This window comes from Oncorhynchus mykiss, chromosome 13, assembly GCF_013265735.2.
Source record: "Oncorhynchus mykiss isolate Arlee chromosome 13, USDA_OmykA_1.1, whole genome shotgun sequence".
Classification (NCBI taxonomy): Eukaryota; Metazoa; Chordata; class Actinopteri; order Salmoniformes; family Salmonidae; genus Oncorhynchus; species Oncorhynchus mykiss.
In genome coordinates, this window is record NC_048577.1 from 58,915,561 (window position 1) to 58,930,770 (window position 15,210).

The 15,210-nt window shown below is 50.7% G+C and overlaps 1 protein-coding gene across 5 annotated transcripts in view; it reads right to left on the minus strand.

Moving 5' to 3' along the window:
* Positions 1-3,275: 3,275 nt before the first annotated feature.
* Positions 3,276-15,210, minus strand: part of LOC100136119 (platelet-derived growth factor subunit A) — a 37,341-nt gene continuing 25,406 nt past the window's right edge. For 4 of the 5 annotated variants that reach the window (XR_005035621.1, XR_005035619.1, XR_005035622.1 and 1 more), the window contains 3 exons: positions 7,916-8,042; positions 6,928-7,059; positions 3,276-5,721 (listed from right to left, as the gene is read on the minus strand). Coding sequence is in view for 1 of the 5 variants with exons in the window: in XM_036941738.1 (XP_036797633.1) it covers positions 5,708-5,721; positions 7,916-8,042 (141 nt within the window). In the remaining 4 variants the exon portion in view is untranslated. The remainder of the gene's footprint in view (positions 5,722-6,927; positions 7,060-7,915; positions 8,043-15,210) is intronic. The other variant, XM_036941738.1, reaches the window with a different exon arrangement.

Below are 15,210 nucleotides of genomic sequence, written 5' to 3' on the forward strand. Positions count from 1 at the left end.
GCTTCTTGAACTATTGATACACCACATCACGTAAAGTATATGGACACCAGTTCGTCGAACATTCCATGGAGTTGGTCCCCCCTTTTTGCTGCAATAACAGCCTCCAGTCTTCTGGGAAGTCTTTCCACTAGATGTTGGAACATTGCTGCGGGGACTTCAGCCACAAGAGCATTGCTGCTTCCATTCAGCCACAAGAGCATTAGTGAGGTCGGGCTCGGATGTTGGGCGATTAGGCCTGGCTCGCAGTCAGCTTTCCAATTAATCCCAAACGCGTTCACTGGGGTTGAGGTCAGGGCTCTGTGTAGGCCAGTCAAGTTCTTCCACACCGACCTCGCTTTGTGCACGGCGGTATTGTCATGCTGAACAGGAACGGGCTTTCCAAAACTATTGCAACAAAGTTGGAAACACAGAATCATCTAGAATGTCAGTGTATGCTGTAGCATTAAGATTTCCCTTCACCGGAACTAAGGGGCCAAGCCCAAACCATGAAAAACAGCCCCAGACCATTATTTATCCTCCACCAAACTTTACAGTTGCCACTATGTATTGGGGCAGGTAGTGTTCTCCTGGCATCTGTCAAACATAGATTCGTCCATTGGACTGCCAAATGGTGAAGTGTGAACGCGTTTCCACTGCTCCAGAGTCCAATGGCGGCGAGCTTTACACCATTCCAGCTGACGCTTGGCATTGCACATGGTGATCTTAGGCTTGTGAGCAGCTGCTCGGCCATGGAAACCCATTTCTTGAAGCTCCCGACGAACAGTTCTTATGCTGACATTGCTTCCAGAGGCAGTTTGGAACTCGGTAGTGAGTGCTGCAACCAGAACAGAGGATTTTTATGCGCTATGTGTTTCAGCACTCGGTGGTCCCGTTCTGTGAGCTTGTGTGGTCTACCACTTCGTGGCTAAGGCCATTCTACTGCCAATTTTTGTCTATGGAGATTGCATGGCGGTGTGCTCAATTTTATACACATGTCAGCAACGGGTGTGGCTGAAATAGCCGAATCCACTAATTTGAAGGGGTGTCCACATACTTTTGTATATATAGTATACCTCTCCTTCCACCTCCCCTCCTCCCTTTTCCCTCTTTCCCTCCATTCCTCACTCCCTCCCTCCATCCATCCCTCACTCCCTCACTCCATCCATCCCTCACTCCCTCCCTCCATCCATCCCTCACTCCCTCACTCCATCCATCCCTCCATCCCTCACTCCCTCCCTCCCTCCATCCATCCCTCACTCCCTCCCTCCATCCATCCCTCACTCCCTCACTCCATCCATCCCTCACTCCCTCACTCCATCCATCCCTCACTCCCTCACTCCATCCATCCCTCACTCCCTCACTCCATCCATTCCTCACTCCCTCCCTCCATCCATCCCTCACTCCCTCACTCCATCCATCCCTCACTCCCTCACTCCATCCCTCACTCCCTCACTCCCTCCATCCCTCACTCCATCCATCCCTCCATTCCTCACTCCCTCCCTCCATCCATCCCTAACTCCCTCACTCCCTCCATCCCTCACTCCCTCCATCCCCACTCCCTCCATCCCTCACTCCCTCCATCCCTCACTCCCTCCATCCCTCACTCCCTCCATCCCCACTCCCTCCATCCCTCACTCCCTCCATCCACACTCCATCCATCCCTCACTCCCTCCATCCCTCACTCCTTCCATCCCTCACTCCCTCCATCCCTCACTCCCTCCATCCCCACTCCCTCCATCCCTCACTCCCTCCATCCCCACTCCATCCATCCCCACTCCTTCCATCCATCCCTCACTCCCTCACTCCCTCCATCCCTCACTCCATCCATCCCTCCATCCCCACTCCCTCCATCCCTCACTCTGTCCATCCCTCACTCCCTTGTTGTATGAACTCTCCTCTACACCCAGAGCATGTCAGATAAAAAACTATAAAAACATAACATCCTCATGTTCTTGTCTTTCCTTGATATGTCCCTCTGTTGATCTTTCTTTGATGGTGTCCCTCCTCTGATCTGCTCTTTCATGTTCTCTTCTTTCTCTCTCCTCTCAGGGTTAATAAACGGGGGGTGTGTATCTGGGGGAAGTGGTGGGTAGGCGACCCTTTCATGTCCTCTAAACCCAGGATTAGGGTGAGCATCTCAGGGAGAGAGTAATAAAGTCTCCTCCTGGCTCTGGAGGATCTTGGAGGCGAGGCCAGTCACAGCTCGCTCCACAGGCCCCAGGAAAGCTCACATTTCCTCCACATGACTCCTGCCTATCCACTCCACACGCCTTCTGCCTGTCCACTCCACACGCCTCCTGCCTGTCCACTCCACATGCCTTCTGCCTGTCCACTCCACACCCTCCGGCTACTAGATGGACTACAGGACAGAAGGATGCAGATGGACTAGAGGACATGAGGATGCAGATGGACTAGAGGACAGGAAGATGCAGATGGACTAGAGGACATGAGGATGCAGCTGGACTAGAGGACATGAGGATGCAGATGGACTGGAGGACATGAGGATGCAGATGGACTAGAGGACATGAGGATGCAGATGGATTAGAGGACATGAGGATTCAGATGAACTAGAGGACATGAGGATGCAGATGGACTGGAGGACATGAGGATGCAGATGAACTAGAGGACATGAGAATGCAGATGGACTACAGGACATGAGTATTCAGATGGGTCGCCTCATCAACAGCTCTTTCTCCGTTGTCTAACCTTCCATCCTCTCCTCCTGTCTTTCATTGCACTGATCTGTCCTCGACTCCTCTTCATCTGCACTGACTTGGAAGATGAAGACAATATGGTGGAAACTCATCATCATCATGGGGCTCCCGAGTGGCGCACCGGTCTGCATCTCAGTGCTTGATGCATCGCTACAGACACCCTGGTTCGAATCCAGGCTGTATCACAACCGGCCGTGATTGAGAGTCCCATAGGCGCACAATTGCCCCAGTGTCATTCGGGTTTGGCCGGAGTAGGACGTCATTGTAAATAATAATTTGTTCTCAACTGAGTTGCCTAGTTAAATAAAGGTTAAATGAAAAAATATATATATATATAATTCCCCACTGAGCACATACTGGTTGACATACTGGTTGAATATTGTGTTCATGTCATTTCAATGAAGTTACATTGAACCAATGTGAAATAGATGTTAAATTGAAGTCTGTGCCCAGTGAGTAGGCTTTTCACCTGGACAGTTCCTTCAGCAAGGGAAGGACTGATTTATACAGCAACTGAGAAAGAGACGTGGCACATATCAGACTGTACCAACTCGCACCAAAAACAGGACCCAACATTCTGTGTACAGTTTGATAAGCAGAATGTATTTATTATTGAAAACATAAATATATAAATTATAATCATTGCTGTTTTTATCCAATAGAGGCCCAAATAAAAAATGGTATAAGCTTGTGTTGTTGTAGTTTCTTTAGTTACTGTAAGCAATGGTCCCTGGTCTATCGACAATGAATGAATAAATGAATGCATTGCAAAATGGTGGGGAAACTTCTTCTGATTTCCTTTATACATACAGCACCAATGGAATCACCTTGGGAGTCTGTATAGTGCAGCTGAACATGTTGCTGCCACAACACGAAGCAGCTGCAGATACAGTGTTGTTGCTTCTTCAGTCATCTATTTTCTCTCAACATGCCTCTCACCCAGGACTTCATAAAGTGCTGATCTTGGATCAGTTTAGCTGTTTAGATCATAATGTATAAGATGAACAGCACTCCTACTCTGAGACATTTTGGAAAAGTGCCCAGGTCTTTCTATTGATTCAGTGTGTGCCAAACGACAACCACCTATTCCCTATGTAGCGCACTACTTTTGGTCCAGTGGCTCTGGTCTAAAGTAGTACACTTCACCGTACGGGAAATAGGGTGTTGTTAGAGATTTGGTGTCAGTCTCTCCATAAACAGTGGTATCTTCTTTTTTAATCTTTCACTCATCAACAGTGGAACAGTCTTCGTCGTTGTTAACGTGTCAATGGAAGACTGCTGCTTGATTAACTAGGGAACCATTCATGTTGATTTGTTCACAAACTCTCTCGTTCAAGCTGGACTTTGTACTCGTTAAGAACAGCTTGTGTGCTGGTGGGGCGGACTGGGCACCAGCGTATCAAAGGAGTGTGATGTGGGTTAAAAGTGGTTACACACACACATGCTGAACGTTCTGTTGTGTATAATGACGCTCTGGTTACTGGGTGTAACTGTTGGCTAGATAACTGGGTTAAAGAGACAGTCCAACGATGCCCCAGACGGAGTCTATCCTCAGCCAGCTCTCCACTAACCTGATCTCAGATCGGTTTGTGCTGCCTTGCCAATGACTATATGTGTTTGCAGGACAACACAAACTGATCTGGGACCAGGTTAGCTCTATCCATCTCTCTAGATAATACAGTACAGCACTGCTGATGTAAGCCTACCCTACACCACCAAACAGGGTGCATTGCTGGGGCCTGATACACTTCACCACCCCCAGTCCTGCATCGTTTCCATGGTTTAAATAAAAGCATTCAACCACAACAAACAAAGAAATAACAAACATACTTCCTGCTTGAATATAAGTAAGCATAATATATTTTTTTAACAAAAATAAAGCATCTTCCTGTACTTGTACAGACTCTGTCCTCCCATCTCCTCCTTCTCACGCTTCCTTACATTTCCAGCCCATACAACTAGACTTGAGACTGTTCAGATAATATACTGGCACATAATAAGGCAACATTGAACATGAGTAACAACTACAAACAACATGTGGACATGAAGATTCACTACCAGAAGATCAGACAGAACATGAATCTTACATGTCACAGAAAACATAATGTCTTGGAGGGAGAGAGAGAGAAAGGAAAACGTTCACACGTATAAATAGTTTATTAGTAGCAATGAATGAATCTTCCTTTCTGAATCGTTCTGTAGTGTATATGGTGACTGGCACAATCCCAATAGGAGCAGACAGGGGAACCCAGGAGAGAGAAGCAGAGAAGACATCTTGGTACAACAGGTCCTGATGACTCCAAACACTTCTCCCAACACTTTATCCAAAATAGACTAAATAGGCGACCATTCTATGAGTTCCAGAATGTTCACAAGTTCCACTACAGTGTACAGAAAGTTCTGGAACAACAAGCAACACGACCAGTACCTTCTACACCTCTCTACAACTTCTCTCAACATCTCTTTCCCTCTCTCCCTCTCTCTCTGTCAGTCATTGACTGTCCAGGCAAGTGTCACTTAGGCCAACGGCTAGGAACATGCAAGCCTCCACACGTCCCGAAGAGTCCACTGATTGTCCCTCTCTGTGTCCTTTTAGGATCCAGTCGACAGATCCCCCATCGAGGCTTAATCCAATAATCCATCCTGGATCTCTCTCTGTGATCGTCAAATTGTCCTGTTTCCTCAACAAACGACAACCCATCTTGTCCTCCTCCTCCTCTCTTTTCTGCCCAGCTCTTTATTGGCTTCACCATCCTCATCCGCGTCATTGTTTGATTGGTTGGTTCTGCTGCGCTTGGCAGAGACCTTCTGCATTCCTTTTTACGGTAATAGAAAAAAGCACCTTTGGCATTTTATTAACTTTTTGTCTTTTTTTCTCTTTACAGTAATCTTTGTTTTTAAAAGGCGGTAGGTGGCTTGGGGTGGGGTCAGGGAAGGGGGTAGGTCAGCAGTCCAAATATGGCAGCATCCTCTCTTTGGCCCCTTCCACACTGAAGTCCAATGCTGCTGGGGTCTCACCTTACGTCCACTGTGGAGAAAAGAGAGAGCTGACGTTAACATTTAGCATTTCATTAGCATTAGCCTGATAATTACTATTACCATTAGCTTTAGCATTAGCATTTCATTAATCCCCATATTATTTGAACATGTTAGAGGTAAAAGGTGATATTCGTTCCCCATTTTGTTCAATTTGAATGTGTGTCATAAACTCATCAGGTGGACACACCCATGTCCACACAGCCAATTGCATTGGCATAAGCCTTCTCCTGATTTCAATAACAGAGTAATCAAATATACCAGTCATCATCCCAGGTGCTGGCCATGCATTTCCACTCAGTGAGTGTGTGACTCAGTACAAAGTACAAGCAAGTGAGGTGGAAGAGATCTAAAAACACACAATAGACAACAAACAATCCCTCATAGGGAATGACAGACAGAAAGACAGACAGAGAGAGACAGAGAGAGAGAGAGAGAGAAAGAAAGAGACAGAGAGAGACAGAGAGAGACAGAGAGAGAGAGAGAGACAGAGAGAGAGAGAGGTAGAGAGAGAGCGAGAGAGAGAGAGAGAGAGACAGAGAGAGAGAGACAGAGACAGACAGAAAGACAGAGAGAGTGAGACAGAGAGAGCGAGAGAGAGACAGAGAGAGAGAGAGACAGAGACAGACAGAAAGACAGAGAGAGTGAGACAGAGAGAGAGAGAGAGACAGAGAGAGAGAGAGAGAGACAGTCAGAACATTATACAGCCAGACAGACAGACAGACAGACAGACAGACAGACAGACAGACAGACAGACAGACAGACAGACAACAAATGGACAGAGAGGATGAGAGAGAAAGAAAGAGGCAACATGAAATACAGAGGAGAGCATGGGAAGTAGAGTCATCTAGAATGGTATTTGAAATCAGATACACACAGAGACACAGAGACAGCTGGAGTGAAGGACAAATACTGGTCGGTGAACAAGGTGAGGTTGAAATCCTCATTCATAAACTCATACAGGCATAAAACATAACACAAAGTGGACATGCAGGGTGCAGGCAGGCATAAAAATCACACTAAATCATGCAGTGGCATTCACAGAGTGTGGCCCATTTCAGCCCTCCCTCTCCTCACACTGATTTGGTTTGGCTTTGTTTGTGATCTGATTGGCAACCCTTTCTCTCCCCTGATTGGGCTTGTGACCAGCAGGTAGGTAATTGGTTGGATTGCCATGCTGGTGCTAAAGTCCTCCTACCTGTTGGAGCCGGGGGGTCCGGCGGTCGGACTTTGGAATAATGTGTTCAAGTTTATTATGTCGCCAATAAATCCTTGTTGAGCTTTAGTTTTTTAGGTTTCCTTTTCCTACCTTTAGCCCTAGTATGGTGGTCTGAAAACACAAGTTGGGGAGGGAGGATAGGAGGACAGGGACAGGCGTTAGCAAGAAGGGGAAACAGGGAGGTTTACGACACAACGAGCAGAAAGCAGATAAAAAGCCCCCCGACAGAGAGATAATTCAAGAGGATTTGAAATTACACTATAAATAGTTGAGATGCCTTATCAGTCCACATCGTTCCTCTTATCTCTTCCCAACGGAGGCTTTGGATCAAGGGGAAAGGACTGTTACCTGCCGTCCAAGCCAAGCAGCCTTTGGACACCCTCCCTTTACACACACACACACGCACGCACGCACGCGTACGCACGCGTACGCACGCACACACACACACACACACACACACACACACACACACACACAGACAAACACCCTCACACAGACAAACACCCTCACACAGACAAACACCCTCACACACACTGACACTGTCTTTCTATCAGACACACACAAGGGGCCTTGCAGGTTTGGCAATAGAAGTCTAGCTTGCAGGCGTAGGCGTGTCTGTTTTCTCAACAGTCATATACAAGAGGTCATCCAGTGCAAGCAATGGGGGCCAGCAGGCAGACAGGCAGACAGGCAGGCAGACAGGCAGGCAGGCAGGCAGGCAGGCAGACAGACAGACAGGCAGACAGGCAGACAGGCAGGCAGGCAGGCAGGCAGGCAGGCAGGCAGGCAGGCAGGCAGGCAGGCAGACAGACAGACAGACTAGCAGTATAAAGAGACCAGGCGTAGGAAGGTATGACTGAATGGGGCGGGACTCAGATACTCAGACATCCAACCAAAACAGTCTCTGAAGGTCATCTATCAGACAATAAAGTTGTAATAAATTCGGTCGGCCTTAAATATTATTTACCTGTGTCTGCGTCTGAGTGCTCGGTCACGTGATGTTGTGACTGGCACACACACTCCAGGTGGTCTTCTAACCTGACCAAGACCTCCTTCAGCTTGGGTTTCCTCCGCACATACTCCACCTTGGCCACCTGAAAGAAGGGAGGGAGAGAGAGAGAGGTTAACAACACTAGCACAATAACACCATTTAGGCTCGTTTAGGCTTTTCCTGTGTACCCTTCATTCACCTTTCACTCTTTCTCCATTGGCTAACATCAAGAGAGATGGATGAATGAAAAGAAAGAGAAAGCCCTGCTCCCTCCTCCTCCTCCTCTAACGCCAAGAGGCACAGCCACCGTCATCTCCCTCTGCTTGATGTATGACATCAGCATTCCATTGGGGCTGATGTATTGGTGCAGCGATCTATGGCCTGGTGATCAGGTGTGTCAATATTGAGCAGAGGGAGGGAGGAGGGAGTGACACGCACCATGAGGCCCAGTGTAGGTTCTCCCTGGCTGGGGAGAAATTAAATTACATTTTTATTTATTTATTATTATTATTTTTATTTTTATTAAAATCCCAGCAACTCCCGTACGGACTCGGGAGAGGTGAAGGTCAAGAGCCGTGCGTCCTCCAAAACACCAACCTACCAAGCCACACTGCTTCTTCACACAATGCCCACTTAAACAATGTGGACACCTGGCAACCGTGCCAGCGAGCACTGCACCCAGCCAGCCACAGGAGTCGCAAACCCTCCCCTAACCCAGACAACGCTGGGCCAATTGTGCGCTGCCCCATGGGTCTCCTGGCTGCGACAGAGCCTGGACTCGAACCAGGATCTCTAGTGGCACAGCTAGCACTGTGATGCAGTGCCTTAGACCACTGCGCCACTCGGGAGGCCCAGGGAGAGTAGTTTGAGAGGTCCCCCTGCCTCTGTGCCTGACCTGCACCCCTACCTCATCTCAACTAATTTACTGTAGCCAAGCCTAACCCTTGCACTTAACCCAACCCAACACTATCCCACACAGCCAGATCTTACACAGACCTCCACCTAAACACCCATTCAATAACTCCACCAACCCAACACTGACCCACACTATCCCAGATCTTACACAGACCTCCACCTAAACACCCATTCAATAACTCCACCAACCCAACACTGACTCCCCACCACCCAGCCACTTCAAGGTCCCTGTGACGTGGGTGTAGTTGGGCTGTTGGGTGGATGTGTAAAATGGCGTTAGGTGATGCCTCTCTCCGATCTCTGATCTGAAGACCAGGGCAGGTACACAGACACACCCTGGGCCTGGGCCACATGGTAACAATATATCAGGCTTCTGTGCTCTTCCTGGTCATGGCACGGGACAGGATATTGACCAGCAATCTCCTCACGCTTTCCGGTGTTATGAACAATGCTGTTACGCAGCCAGGACAGCTCACACACACACACACACACACACACACACACACACACACACACACACACACACACACACACACACACACACACACACACACACACACACACACACACACACACACACACACACACACACACACACACACACACACACACACACACACACACAGATGGGAGAGAAGGAAAGTTCTTTCTCAATCCCATTCTGGCCTCCAGCCAGGTCAAGCTCTACCCAGTGAATTAGTCACACAGCCCAAATAATACACCATTCTGATACTACATAACCTTGTAATGTTTGGGCCCTGCAATGATGTAACGTCTCGGAGACATAAGCCCAGGGTGAGACAGAGACGTAGGCTGAGCTGGACACAGAGCGGACAGAAAGAGGCTAGGGAGTACACAGCATCCACTATTCAGCATCCTTCCTTTGAAACAGTGTCTTTTAGAAAGGGAGGAAAAGGGGGAAGACGAGGGATAGAAAGAGAGAAAACAGGGATAGAGGGAGTGAAAAGGAGGTTAAGTAGCAGAGGTATGCCGTGGGTAAACAGTGGACAATGGTGTCTGGATGGTAATCATTATGGTGTGTGTTTGCTCTTATCTCCGGTCTGAAGCAGAGGGTGAGAGGGCCTGAGCAGACACTGAGTAGGGGTGGAGAGAGAGAGGGAGAGGGAGGGGGAGGGGGCCTGAGCAGACACTGAGTAGGGGTGGAGAGAGAGGGAGAGGGAGGGGGAGAGGGCCTGAGCAGACACTGAGTAGGGGTGGAGAGAGAGAGGGAGAGGGAGGGGGAGAGGGCCTGAGCAGACACTGAGTAGGGGTGGGGAGAGAGAGGGAGAGGGAGAGGGCCTGAGCAGACACTGAGTAGGGGTGGAGAGAGAGAGGGAGAGGGAGGGGGAGAGGGCCTGAGCAGACACTGAGTAGGGGTGGAGAGAGAGAGGGAGAGGGAGGGGGAGAGGGCCTGAGCAGACACTGAGTAGGGGTGGAGAGAGAGGGAGAGGGAGTGGGAGAGGGCCTGAGCAGACACTGAGTAGGGGTGGAGAGAGAGAGGGAAAGGGAGGGTGAGAGGGCCTGAGCAGACACTGAGTAGGGGTGGAGAGAGAGAGGGAGAGGGAGGGGGAGAGGGCCTGAGCAGACACTGAGTAGGGGTGGAGAGAGAGAGGGAGAGGGAGGGGGAGAGGGCCTGAGCAGACACTGAGTAGGGGTGGAGAGAGAGGGAGAGGGAGGGGGAGAGGGCCTGAGCAGACACTGAGTAGGGGTGGAGAGAGAGAGGGAGAGGGAGGGGGAGAGGGCCTGAGCAGACACTGAGTAGGGGTGGAGAGAGAGGGAGAGGGAGGGGGAGAGGGCCTGAGCAGACACTGAGTAGGGGTGGAGAGAGAGGGAGAGGGAGTGGGAGAGGGCCTGAGCAGACACTGAGTAGGGGTGGAGAGAGAGGGAGAGGGAGGGGGAGAGGGCCTGAGCAGACACTGAGTAGGGGTGGAGAGAGAGAGGGAGAGGGAGTGGGAGAGGGCCTGAGCAGACACTGAGTAGGGGTGGAGAGAGAGAGGGGGTGGAGGGGGAGAGAGGGGAGATGGGTAAAAGAGAGAAGTGGTGGGAAGAGAGGAGGGAATGGGTGAGAGAAAGAAGAGGGAGAGAGAGTAAGAGAGAGAGAAAGAGGGGGTGGAAGGGGAGAGTTGCACAACTGAATGCATTCAACCTGTGTGTCTTTCGCATAAGTTTGCAGAGGTGGGAGGTTTTAGATTTGTGTACATTCCACGGACCATGTCATTTTGGGGTGGGTTTTGTGTGTTTAGGGGGGAGTCTTTAAAGGAGGGGGACAGCACACTGAACGTGATCGTGGGTAGCATTAAGTCTCATTCATACGTAACCTATAAACTCGGTCTAGTTCTGTGTAATCCTCAAGGACACTGGTGACTAATATAGGCCTGATGAATCGATAGTGTTTCCTGAGCAAAACAAGCCAAAGGAAACCCACTGCTTGTCACTAGCCAGTGTGTGTGACAGTGGAATCAGAGCTGGATGCTCACAGGGGCTGCAGCTGTCTCTGTGCCCGGCTCCGCTGCTGTTGGTTACCAGAATGTCTAGGGGGTCAGGGGTCGGCCAATCAGAAACAGGGAGAGTCAGCGGTGCCTGACAGTTACTACTGTGGCGGAGCCTAATGACAAATGATACACGCACACACACAATCGCACAAACAAACACACATGGACAAGAGGATAAAGTGGTGTGTGTGTGTGACAGAGAGGCCAGCAGTAGGTATGTTACTCAACACAGCAGGGTTAAAGACACACAGAGCAGAGCAGCACCTAAACCCTTCCCTCCTCTGAGTGTGTGGCTGTTTTTTAACTTGTCTCTACCGATGAAGTTACGTACTCTCCCTCTGCTCTTCCCACTTTGTCAACAGCAAGCGTTCTCTTGTTTAGTCACCGTCTTCCTCTACACTTCCCATCTCCTCCTTGTCATTCTCTCCCTCCCTTCACTTGTCTCCTTGTACACAGCCAGTGCACATTCCCAGAGTCAGAGTATGACAATAGACTGATACTGGAATTAGGAGGTGGAGAGGAGGGGGAGGGGTGTTCAGTTCAGTACTGGGTAACACGCAAACAGCCCTGCTCCCACCTCCACATCCCCCTCTATGTCCCCCTGTCACCATGTCAGTCTGTCTGTGTCCCTGTCACCATGTCAGCCTGTCTGTGTCCCTGTCACCATGTCTGTGTCCCTGTCACCATGTCTGTGTCCCTTTCACCATGGCAGCCTGTCTGTGTCCCTGTCACCATGGCAGCATGTGTGTACCCCTGTCACCATGTCAGCCTGTCTGTGTCCCTGTCACCATGTCTGTGTCCCTGTCACCATGTGAGCCTGTCTGTGTCCCTGTCTGTGTCCCTGTCACCATGTCAGCCTGTCTGTGTCCCTGTCACCATGCCTGTGTCCCTGTCACCATGTCTGTGTCCCTGTCACCATGTCAGCCTGTCTGTGTCCCTGTCACCACGTCTGTGTCCCTGTCACCATGTGAGCCTGTCTGTGTCCCTGTCTGTGTCCCTGTCACCATGTCAGCCTGTCTGTGTCCCTGCCACCATGTGAGCATGTCTGTGTCCCTGTCACCATGGCAGCATGTCTGTGTCCCTGTCACCATGTCTGTGTCCCTGTCACCATGTCTGTGTCCCTTTCACCATGGCAGCCTGTCTGTGTCCCTGTCACCATGGCAGCATGTGTGTACCCCTGTCACCATGTCAGCCTGTCTGTGTCCCTGTCACCATGTCAGCCTGTCTGTGTCCCTGTCACCATGCCTGTGTCTCTGTCACCATGTCTGTGTCCCTGTCACCATGTCAGCCTGTCTGTGTCCCTGTCACCACGTCTGTGTCCCTGTCACCATGTGAGCCTGTCTGTGTCCCTGTCTGTGTCCCTGTCACCATGTCAGCCTGTCTGTGTCCCTGCCACCATGTGAGCATGTCTGTGTCCCTGTCACCATGGCAGCATGTCTGTGTCCCTGTCACCATGTCAGCCTGTCTGTGTCCCTGCCACCATGTCAGCCTGTCTGTGTCCCTGTCACCACGTCTGTGTCCCTGTCACCATGTGAGCCTGTCTGTGTCCCTGTCTGTGTCCCTGTCACCATGTCAGCCTGTCTGTGTCCCTGCCACCATGTGAGCATGTCTGTGTCCCTGTCACCATGGCAGCATGTCTGTGTCCCTGTCACCATGTCAGCCTGTCTGTGTCCCTGCCACCATGTCAGCCTGTCTGTGTCCCTGCCACCATGTGAGCATGTCTGTGTCCCTGTCACCATGGCAGCATGTCTGTGTCCCTGTCACCATGTCAGCAAGTCTGTGTCCCTGTCACTATGTCAGCAAGTCTGTGTCCCTGTCACCATGTCAGCAAGTCTGTGTCCCTGTCACCATGTCAACAAGTATGTGTCCCTGTCACCATGTCAGCCTGTCTGTGTCCCTGTCACCATGTCAGCCTGTCTGTGTCCCTGTCAGCCTGTCTGTGTCCCTGTCACCATGTCAGCCTGTCTGTGTCCCTGTCACCACGTCTGTGTCCCTGTCACCATGTGAGCCTGTCTGTGTCCCTGTCACCATGTCAGACTGTCTGTGTCCCTGTCACCATGTCAGCCTGTCTGTGTCCCTGTCAGCCTGTATGTGTCCCTGTCACCATGTCAGTCTGTCTGTGTCCCTGTCACCATGTCAGCCCGTCTGTGTCCCTGTCAGCCTGTATGTGTCCCTGTAAGCCTGTCTGTGTCCATGTCTGTGTCCCTGTCACCATGTCAGCCTGTCTGTGTCCCTGTCAGCCTGTATGTGTCCCTGTAAGCCTGTCTGTGTCCCTGTCTGTGTCCCTGTCACCACGTCTGTGTCCCTGTCACCATGTGAGCCTGTCTGTGTCCCTGTCACCATGTCAGACTGTCTGTGTCCCTGTCACCATGTCAGCCTGTCTGTGTCCCTGTCAGCCTGTATGTGTCCCTGTCACCATGTCAGTCTGTCTGTGTCCCTGTCACCATGTCAGCCCGTCTGTGTCCCTGTCAGCCTGTATGTGTCCCTGTAAGCCTGTCTGTGTCCATGTCTGTGTCCCTGTCACCATGTCAGCCTGTCTGTGTCCCTGTCAGCCTGTATGTGTCCCTGTAAGCCTGTCTGTGTCCCTGTCTGTGTCCCTGTCACCATGTCAGTCTGTCTGTGTCCCTGTCACCATGTCAGCCTGTCTGTGTCCCTGTCAGCCTGTATGTGTCCCTGTAAGCCTGTCTGTGTCCCTGTCAGCCTGTCTGTGTCCCTGTCACCATGTCAGCCTGTCTGTGTCCTGTCATGACACTTTCTGACTCCCCAGAAATATTGACATTCATAGTTAATTCAATCCTCCTTTCATTGAACCCACTCAAGTCCCGTCTCAGAGCCCACCACCACAGCAGCTAGACACACCATAGAAGACCCCGTGGTGCAACCGAAGGGGCCCCACATACTCTATATATAAATCATCAACCTCTAAACTCTGTCAGAAAGCCGGGCCTGGGAAAGAATCCCGGTCAGGTTATGAAATGATATCCGATCCGGTCAGAGAGACAGAGCAACGGAGGGTTTAAAGGGTGTATCCCAGTCTCTCTCCCAGTCTCTCTCCCAGTCTCTCTCCCAGTCTCTATCCCATTCTCTATCCCATTCTCTATCCCAGTCTCTATCCCAGTCTCTCTCCCATTCTCTCTCTCCCAGTCTCTCTCCCAGTCTCTCTCCCAGTCTCTATCCCAGTCTCTCTCCCAGTCTCTATCCCATTCTCTCTCCCAGTCTCTCTCCCAGTCTCTCTCCCAGTCTCTCTCCCAATCAATCTCCCAGTCTCTCTCCTAGTCTCTCTCCCAGTCTCTATCCCAGTCTCTATCCCAGCCTCTCTCCCAGTCTCTCTCCCAGTCTCTCTCCCAGTCTCTCTCCCAGTCTCTATCCCATTCTCTCTCCCAGTCTCTCTCCTAGTCTCTCTCCCAGTCTCTATCCCAGTCTCTATCCCAGCCTCTCTCCCAGTCTCTCTCCCAGTCTCTCTCCCAGTCTCTCTCCCAGTCTCTCTCCAAGTCTCTCTCCCAGTCTCTATCCCAGTCTCTATCCCATTCTCTCTCCCAGTCTCTCTCCCAGTCTCTCTCCCAATCAATCTCCCAGTCTCTCCTAGTCTCTCTCCCAGTCTCTATCCCAGTCTCTATCCCAGCCTCTCTCCCAGTCTCTCTCCCAGTCTCTCTCCCAGTCTCTATCCCATTCTCTCTCCCAGTCTCTCTCCTAGTCTCTCTCCCAGTCTCTATCCCAGTCTCTATCCCAGCCTCTCTCCCAGTCTCTCTCCCAGTCTCTCTCCCAGTCTCTATCCCAGTCTCTCTCTAAGTCTCTCTCCCAGTCTCTATCCCATTCTCTATCCCAGTCTCTCCCCCAGTCTCTCCCCCAGTCTCTCTCCCATTC